At 43.0% G+C, this 10,144-nt stretch overlaps 1 protein-coding gene across 2 annotated transcripts; it reads right to left on the reverse strand.

Annotated features, from left to right (window-relative positions):
* Positions 1 to 1,695: 1,695 nt before the first annotated feature.
* LOC311144626 (pyrroline-5-carboxylate reductase 1, mitochondrial-like) lies at positions 1,696 to 10,144 on the reverse strand. Of its 2 annotated transcripts, none has more exons than XM_084180671.1 (8): positions 10,011 to 10,144; positions 9,701 to 9,786; positions 8,748 to 8,818; positions 8,379 to 8,558; positions 6,290 to 6,511; positions 5,609 to 5,701; positions 4,811 to 4,974; positions 1,696 to 4,084 (listed from the first exon to the last, which is right to left on the reverse strand). In XM_084180671.1, the coding sequence occupies exons 2-8, from the start codon at positions 9,765 to 9,767 to the stop codon at positions 3,919 to 3,921; spliced, it is 963 nt and encodes a 320-aa protein (XP_084036797.1). In that variant the 5' UTR covers positions 9,768 to 9,786; positions 10,011 to 10,144; the 3' UTR covers positions 1,696 to 3,918. The 2 variants fall into 2 exon arrangements, with proteins under 2 accessions (XP_084036797.1, XP_084036798.1); XM_084180672.1 differs by having other exon boundaries at positions 9,701 to 9,804; positions 10,011 to 10,045.

Raw genomic sequence — 10,144 nt, forward strand, 5'->3', positions numbered from 1 at the left:
AAAATATGTTGTTGTAAAGCATATGGTTGATTTTGCAAATACGGGCACTTTTGGATGTTAAATGTTTTTGAAAACAAAACCTCTTGAAACTGTTTTTTATCTATCTGAATTTTTATTCACTCTGTCTGGAAACAAGATCTAATAGTGGCTGAGACCATACTATTTAAGAATATAAAGATTTGTATCGGTTTCCCCAAATGTCCATATATGCCTTGATGATACTCAGAAACAATTATTTATCACATCAAAATCTTTATATTTTACATTATTTTAGGAATTATCTTAAGAACAAGCATATAAGGTTCACATATGGGAAAAGTCATCAATATCAATTGTAATTTAACACACCTTTGCCTCAAAAATATGTACCATGATGGTAATGACTTATCAGTATAAAAGACACCTGTCCACAACCTCAAACAGTCACACTCCAAACTCCACTATGGCCAAGACCAAAGAGCTGTCAAAGGACACCAGAAACAAAATTGTAGACCTGCACCAGGCTGGGAAGACTGAATCTGCAATAGGTAAGCAGCTTGGTTTGAAGAAATCAACTGTGGGAGCAATTATTAGGAAATGGAAGACATACAAGACCACTGATAATCTCCCTCGATCTGGGGCTCCACGCAAGATCTCACCCCGTGGGGTCAAAATGATCACAAGAACGGTGAGCAAAAATCCCAGAACCACACGGGGGGACCTAGTGAATGACCTGCAGAGAGCTGGGACCAAAGTAACAAAGCCTACCATCAGTAACACACTACGCCGCCAGGGACTCAAATCCTGCAGTGCCAGACGTGTCCCCCTGCTTAAGCCAGTACATGTCCAGGCCCGTCTGAAGTTTGCTAGAGTGCATTTGGATGATCCAGAAGAGGATTGGGAGAATGTCATATGGTCAGATGAAACCAAAATATAACTTTTTGGTAAAAACTCAACTCGTCGTGTTTGGAGGACAAAGAATGCTGAGTTGCATCCAAAGAACACCATACCTACTGTGAAGCATGGGGGTGGAAACATCATGCTTTGGGGCTGTTTTTCAGGACGACTGATCCGTGTAAAGGAAAGAATGAATGGGGCCATGTATCGTGAGATTTTGAGTGAAAACCTCCTTCCATCAGCAAGGGCATTGAAGATGAAACGTGGCTGGGTCTTTCAGCATGACAATGATCCCAAACACACCGCCCGGGCAACGAAGGAGTGGCTTCGTAAGAAGCATTTCAAGGTCCTGGAGTGGCCTAGCCAGTCTCCAGATCTCAACCCCATAGAAAATCTTTGGAGGGAGTTGAAAGTCTGTGTAGCCCCAAAACATCACTGCTCTAGAGGAGATCTGCATGGAGGAATGGGCCAAAATACCAGCAACAGTGTGTGAAAACCTTGTGAAGACTTACAGAAAACTTTTGACCTGTGTCATTGCCAACAAAGGGTATATAACAAAGTATTGAGAAACTTTTGTTATTGACCAAATACTTATTTTCCACCATATTTTGCAAATAAATTCATTAAAAATCCTACAATGTGATTTTCTGGATTTTTTTCTCTCTCATTTTGTGTCATAGTTGACGTGTACCTATGATGAAAATTACAGGCCTCTCTCATCTTTTTAAGTGGGAGAACTTGCACAATTGGTGGCTGACTAAATACTTTTTTCCCCCACTGTATATGGATACAGGCTGCAGAAAAAAAGACCAGACAATATCTGTTCAAATATTTAATAAATCATAAAAGCTTTGGAAATGTTTACAAATGCTTTCTTTGCTTAATAAAACAGATCTAGACTTTACACATTTTGTTCCAAAAATCTATAAACTCTTACACGTTCAGCATATTCATGTATTCCATTTTGTATAGGCCTAATAGTACCACTTCCACCTTGTAACACAATAATATGCCAGTCAAATATGTATCTACACTGAACAAAAATATAAACGCAACATGTCAAGTTTTAGTCCCATGTTTTATGAGCTGAAATAAAAGATCCCAGAAATTTGTTTACATCCCTGTTAGTGAGCATTTCTCCTTTGCCAAGATAATCCCTCCATAAGTGTGGCATATCAAGAAGCTGATTAAACAGCATGATCATTACACAGCTGCACCTTGTGCTGGGGACAATAAAAGACCACTCTAAAATGTACGGTTTTGTCATACAATACAATGCCACAGATGTCTCAAGTTGAGGGAGCTTGCAATTGGTATGCTGACTGCAGGAATGTCCACCAGAGCTGTTGCCAGAGAATTGAATGTTATTTTCCTCTACCGTCGTTTTAGAGAATTTGGCAGTACATCCAACCCGCCTCACAACAACAGACCATGTGTATGGCGTTGTGTGGGCGAGCGGTTTGCTGACGTGAACAGAGTACCCCATGGTGGCGGTGGGGTTATGGTATGGACAGGCATAAGCTACAGACAACGAACACAATTACATTTTATCGATGGCAATTTCAAAGTACAAAAATACCATGACGAGATCCTGAGGCCCATTGTGAGTCCCATTTTTTTAAAGGTAGCTGTGACCAACAGATGCATATCTGTATTCCCAGTCATGTGAAATCCATAGATTAGGGCCTAATGAATTTATTTCAATTGACTGATTTCCTCATGAACTGCAACTCAGTAAAATCTTTGAAATTGTTGCATGTTGCATTTATATTTTTGTTCAGTATGTATATATATATGTGTGTAACTTTAGTAACATTAATGACTGCTGCCTTCTTGAACAAGTCTCTTTTAAAAATATACATCTCAACAAGACAAACCTGGATAAAGAAAGGTTCAATAGAATTTCCATTTTGTTGTGTGTGTGTGTGTGTGTGTGTGTGTGTGTGTGTCTAAACACGGTGTTGCTGCTTCTACAAACTGAAAAACGAAGTACTTTCCACCGAGTCAGGTAAAAACTATTAACATGCTAAAGCTGTAATATAATCTCTCAATCAAGCAAAGAAAATAGCCAGAAAATGAAGAGATAAACAACAGAACAGGGACCTTTGATGTTTAAAGACAGACCAAAATACTTCCAGTAAGACTGTAAATGTATGATCTACTAATCTGTCTAGCGGTACATATAGGCACACATTCTATGAAACAGAAGATATAGATAGCTAAGCACATTTATAAGACGTGCAACTCCACATCCGCCTCTGTTTCTACACCGTTTACTGAAAGGGAGTGGACGGCAGGTAGCCTAGTGGTGAAGAACGTTCGGACCGTAACCGAAAGATCGCTGGTTGGAATCCCCGAACCGACTAGGTGAAAAATCAGTGTGCCCTTGAGCAAGGCACTTGACCATAATTGCTCCTGTAAGTCGCTCTGGATAAGATAAGAGCGTCTGCTAAACGACTGAAATGTAAAGGAATTGTGACCTGTTGCTCATCACCATGTGGGTCCATCTTAACTGTCTAGTGGCGTCTTCTTCCCCGGTCTCCTCCTACCTCTCTTCTCCTTCATCTGCACTGATATGAAAACACTGGACAGGTGAAAGCCATAATGCCTATTAGGAACTTGCTTTCACCTGTCCAGATGTTTATAGTCAGTGAATATGGGAGGAACGGAGACCAGGAGAAGTGTCTCTTCACCCTACATCCTCTATTGCTGCTCTAAGTTTATCCTTTAAACGTTTATGAAGCTGCCATGTATGCTCATCTTCCTCCTCTCAGCTGGCATGCTATAACGATAATAACAATTTTTAGGGTCGAAATACTACGTTCAGTAGTGTTTCATTATTTTGAGGGTCTCATTGATCTCTCCATCTGGGGCATGTTCACTAGGATGCAAACGGACCGAAACAGGGAGGAACTACCTGAACTTGTCCAATATGAAACTCGTTTTCGTTGCGAAATGTTTGCAGTTACAAAATGTTTTGCTATGGTGTGCAGTGCACTAATATGAATACACCCGTTCTGTGATCAGAGCCACTCAGTTCAATCACTTCTTGTGCCTGGGGTTGCTGCTGTTGAACAGGCTGATCCCAGATCCCGTCCGGACGCCCACCCCTGTTCCCACCCCTGGCTGCTGCAGAACCTTGTCCAGTGTAGTCTTCTTGATGGCCGCAGGGGAGATCTTCTCCTGGTCAGCCAAGAACTGGAGTTCCCTGATTGAAAGAAACAAGTATTTTAACAGAGGCTGTTATCCAGAGACCTCAAGTAAAATATTCACACACAGACACTCCCGTTTGAGCCACATTATTTAAAAGAGATGGGACTTTGCTTATGGTGTGTGTCTACTATCCGTTAGTTACAAAAGTTCAGACATATGCATCTAGCACCCTCTGCTGTCTAAACAATAGCATCCAGCCATACAACAGAGGACTATGGCACAGGCATTACTTTTACACAAGACATATAGGTCTGGTTTCCTGAACCCAGATTTAGACCAGTCCTGGACTAAAAGCACACTCAATGGAGAATCTCCAATGAAAGCGCTGGTAGGCTGGCTGAATCTGGGTTCGGGAAACCGGCCCATAGCCTAACTGACATCAGTGCTACATCAGTATTATGTGGTTATATCGAAAAGCCACATTTTGTTAAAGACCTACTGTCCTCACCATACCACCGGCCAGGGCTTATCCACAAAGATCCAACATATTGAATGTTGCAGGAGAAATGTAACACATACCTTTGACATACTTCTTTATTGTTCACGATAGGGGATTTCTAGCTGCACATTCCGGTTTGATTTCCAGGACACAGATTGAGCCTAGTCCTTGACTAAAAAGCATTTTCTATGGAGATTTTCCATTGGAAGTACTTTTTAGTCCAGGATTAGGCTTGATCTGGGTCTGGGAAAATGTCCCTCTGTAAAGCGGCACCCAGCCTACCTGGTCCTGATGCAGGAGGCCTCTACAGCGTTGATGAGCAGGGCGCGGAAGCCCCCACTCTCCATGACATGCAGGGCGTGAATGGTGGCGCCCCCTGGGGAGCAAACGTTGTCCTTCAGCTGGCCAGGGTGCTGCTCCGAGTCCAACAGCATTTTGGCTGCTCCCTATGGGAAAGACAAAATAGAGACATAAACCTACTGTGGTGAATTTGGGGGTAGCCTCAACCGGGAACTGGAACCCGGGTCCCTGTGAGCGACAGTAATACATCTTAACCGTAACACCTAGAGATCTGAACCCATTGACGAGGTCGCTAGGTATACCAAGGTTGCTTCAATTCGGTACACTCTACAGTCAAGCAAACGTTTGCATGGCTCATGGTTATATTGTCAAACTCAAGAGAAGAATTCTCCATGTTTTTTCTCAGATACAATAGATTTCTTTAAAAATGTTTCCGGATCAAAATCTGTTGTATAATAAAAACAACAGTCACAAGCAGTCCTCAAAAGACATTTCTGACAGATTCAGGGCTTGCCTGGTTGCTAGTCTCTGTTCAGCGTTTACATTCCCCTCATTGTACTCTGTGTCATTTGCCAACGATAGCTGTGGGAGTTATCGAATCAGGATAAAATCCTCTGATCTCCTCAAGCTCATTAATGATAGAATGTTCATATTTGAAGAAAGACCAGTCTCTTTGGCATATGACACAGAGTACAAGGAGTGTAATGTTACAGAGATTGGTACCAAGACTAATTCCAGGGCTAGATGTTCATAAATAATGCATGTAGATGATGTTCTCACCAGCAGGGCCTGTGCTCCAAGCCGTATAGCCAGTCTCCTGGGCAGACCCATTTTCACCCCACCGTCAGCAAGCGCTTCCACAGCTGTAAATGCCTATAGGTAGACAAACAAAGACAAACACGCACTGATCATATGCACACTCATCACATGTATAAACACATAGTTCAAATGGGCTCTGGGGATTATACAATAGAGAAAAGAGTTAACAGAAATCACTAGCCAGCCAGTTGTTTAAGCAGGCATAGTAGGCCTTCTCCTAGTGGCTAGGCAAGGTCCAGTTCTTATAACCCATTATTTCCATGGTCGATCAAGAAAATAATTAGCTAAAAGAGTTTTACAACCCAAAGGTATGGTTCTAGCCCACTGGGCTAGCCTAGGCATTAGCTCGGGGAGCTAGTCTTCTGGTGTCAGGAGAGGTCAGTCATCCCACAAGCGGGGTTTACTGAACCACCTCAGTAACAGTGGCAGACATGCAAAGCACAATTCAAAAAAGCACATCAGAGTTATCTTGTTGCAGGTGCGTGGGGATAATGTGGTATCTTAAAATAAAAGAGAAACCTGCACACTACTCCTGCTCGTACTGTATCACAGTTTATTCAAGCTTACATGTCGGCCTCTTGGCCTTCATCAGAGCTTTTGTGATAGTCAATGTAAAATACAAACTACAACATAGCCACTCACATAGGCGGGTCCACTGCCACTGAGTCCGGTGACGGCATCGATGAGGTCCTCCTCCACCTCCGTGCAGTAGCCCACGCTGGCCATCAGCTGCTCCAGCAGCCTCCCGTCCTCCAGCTTGGCATGGGTACCCGTGGCGTAGACCGTGGCTCCCTCCCGAACCACCACCGGGGTGTTGGTCATACATCGCATCACCTTGGGGAACGGGCGGTACTGGAGCAGCTTCTGCAATGGTCAAGGGGAGAAGACAGATTTCAGAGGTATTACTTGATAGAAACATGAAAAACGGTCTTTGCAGTGAAACCTCCTTTTTGAATATGTTTTTTTTACTTACAATGACTGTGATATGTGGTGGTGTGATGATCCAGATATATCCTCACACATCTTTGCTTACAATCATATCATGAATTACCTGCCTAATTACTCCCACAACAAAAATGTTCTAAAGGTAGAAGTGTTTTCCATCATTCTCTGTGCCCCAGATCACACAGGATACAGAACTCTCAAGAGGCCTCAGCTTGTGACAATCCAACCTTGAACGGTCTCAAACTGCTGAATTTCACTCTATGTACCCAAAGTAGCAGATATCTCACTGTTACCATTGTTCAATTTAAAGTTGTATCAGGTTCATATCAACCAACGTCTGTAACGATGCATGTACACATCATTCAAAATGACTATATAATGTCGACACTCAGAATAATAATTTGCCTTTGTGTCTTTTGTGCCATGCATTTTTAGCCACCTTGCCATTGGCCTAGGCTTTTTCACATGACCACTTGTAACCCAAAGCTCTGCATTAAAAAACCTTTCCTTCCACCAGAAGTCTAGTCTCTTCTTTGATCTTTTCAAAGTCAACTTGCTACTGTAGAATTACAGCTCATAGTTGTTTTTACCTATCACCTGTTAAATGCACACTGACTGGAAGCTGCTCTGGATAAGAGTGTCTGCTAATGGACTGAAATGTAATGTAATGTAAATGTCACTAAGACAAGGGTTAAGTTATCGACAAATACAACTGAGCTACGGAACTACGGTATTGAAGGTAGGTTTTAGTTTAGAAGTAGTGTATTAGGGACATCCAGTAACTTGCAGGTGCAGGGTACAAAATTAAAAGACAATATAGAAAGATAAGATACCCACACAAACAGTTGAATGCTTCCCAAGTTTTATTGCGCAATGTTTCGACCCAAGACCATTCTTTCATGACAAAAAGCTTGATTTTGCCGTTTTGTGGTCTGGTTATCTCAAATAGCACAGTATGAATCTATCCTGATTCTCTATTTGTCAGTCTCTTGTGAGAGAGCATGACTGTTCATCAGATTGCAGTGTGTGGCACCTATCCCAGTATCACAACAGAGGGCTGAGGTATTTTCAGCGGGAACAGAATGGAATGGTGATTCATGTTGTAGCAGCCTTAAGTTGCTATGCCCTAGGGCTATGTGAGACCAGAGCACGGTAGTGACTGAGGGGGCAGGGAGAGAATCTCAATGCATTTCATTGATTTCTTGCGTCCTCTCGCCTCCTTCAATTGAGATTCTCCCAGGGAGAGGAGAGGGACTTCTGACCTCATCCAATGGGTTGAGGAGGAGAGGAATCAAGAAAATGCTATTTAGATTATCCCAGGGAGAGGGGAAGTCAGTCAGTCTGTGACCAGAACTGGAAGTATCGGGTTAGGCTATATCAGAGGGCTGTAGCTTCATTGATCTGACAGGATGGAACAACTGATTTCAAAGCAGGATTCCACCAGAATGCTTTCACCTATCCAATCATATCAGGGGCTTGTTCAATAGGCACCAATCATAAGATTGTACTTGTCCAATAAGAAATAAACATATTGCAAAACATTCTGTTCTGTGTGCTAATGAACACGACCCAGATCCGTAGTTCAGTACTGAGGAAAGAGAGAAAGCGAGAGAGAAAGCACTAGCTAAAGTCAACTTTAATTGGATTTCACAGTATGAATCTATCCTGATTTTGTATTTTTGTCACTCTTACGTTTTCTATTGCAAAACGTTTTTCTAAAGATCTGTAAATCAGTAGAGAGAGAAAGCTCTAGCTAAAGTCGACTTTCATTGGACTTCAAACTGACCTTCTCAATGGAGCTGATGGTGACGCCCGCTGCACAGGACACGATGAGGTGGCGGTCCTCGATGTCCGGTCCAATCTCATCCAACACGAAGGGGATGATGTGTGGTTTAACAGCCAGGAACAGGACGTCACTCTTGTTCACCACCTCCTTGTTGCTGGTTGTGAGATTGACACCCATTTTCTGCGTAGACGAGCACAGCCAAAATTAACAAATTGATCTCTTCCCCCCCCCCCCCCCCCTGTCTGTCTCGTGTGTGTGGGATTTCATTTGAGTGTAGCCGATGGGAGATGGTTATAGATATGCTGTAACTGAGGAAGCTTATTCCCACAAACATCCAGCGCACCCCAATGACTGATCCATTCTACTCACCCGCAGTCCTGACACTGTGGGAAGATCTGTGTCTGGGGAGCTGGCAGTGATCCTCTGGGTGGCAATGACACCTGCAGGGATGGGAGAGTGGAAAATCAAGCAGAATACCCTGCTTAAAAAAACCAGCATAGACCAGCATAGACCAAAAATGAATAGAAATAAAAACTAGAATATCCTTGGATTGGTGTGGTCAGATCAGCTTGACCAAGACCATGCTGGACCAGCATGAAACACAGCGAAGGCTGGTCACCAGCAAAAACATTTAGACCATGCTGGTAAACCAGCATAACCAGCTAGACTATGCTGGTCCGATCAGCTTAGCCAGCCAGACCATGCTGATCAACCAGCAAAACTAGCTATACCATGCTGGTCAGACCAGCTTGACCAGCATCAGACCAGCTAAACATTTATGCTGGTCTATGCTGTTTCTTTCAGCAGGGTACTGAAGGAGTTAACACAGAATACATTTAAAGCACGTAAATATACAATACATTAATAGGGAGGTTCAAACTTCATATGGCAATATAGAATGGCTCATGCTCCTCAAAGCATAGCCTGCAGATCCTACCCGCTTGCTTACAGCTGCACTAGGGTCGGACAGCATTCCTGTGTATATTAAGACACTGCGGAGATATGGCTCTGAAACATACCTCAATCCAGGGATGAGAAATGCGCTGTACTCCGAATTGTCCTGTTATCCCAACGGTTACACAGAGAACATTGAACGACTGCTAGTTTTTTAGCAGTCCTTCAATCTTCTCAGTGTAAGAGTTGGGATAATGAGCCAATTCGGAGTAAAAATGCGTTTCTGCATTGAGGTATGTTTTCCGGCCGATATCTCGCTCCAGCTCTGCGGCGTCTTAATATACACAGTAATGCTGAACGACCCTAGTGCAGCTCTAAGCAAACGGGTCGGATCTGCCAGCTACTCAAAGCAATGCTCAGCTGGTTACCTGCAGCACTGAATCCTTTCACCAAGGCATGGGCCAATTGACCCGCTCCGATGAACCCCACGCTCATTCTGAAGTTTCTGTTGTTACTGTGAAGGTAAAGGCCACTGGTAATATCAAGAGACACACAGGCATATGCAATTCACATTACCTGCCTTGTGTAAACTACAAAGAATATGTAGCATTTATAGTAAACAGTACTTCCTGATAAAAAATTGAATCACAACACATGCAGTTATGACACAGTTGAAGCACTGGCGACAGCTGCCCGCAACGAAGTAGCCTAAATATTTGACAGACGAATCAAACTTACGGATGTTGCTTCGAATGTATCAAATGTTTCCTTTTCCAATGTTGCCTCCAAACATATAATTCAACAGAGTAGCAGTTTTAACGTGGTTTCCACGCCAAACAGACTGTGATAATGTCATACAAAGTGACCAATAG

Source organism: Coregonus lavaretus, assembly GCF_964263955.1.
Source record: "Coregonus lavaretus genome assembly, chromosome: 2".
Classification (NCBI taxonomy): Eukaryota; Metazoa; Chordata; class Actinopteri; order Salmoniformes; family Salmonidae; genus Coregonus; species Coregonus lavaretus.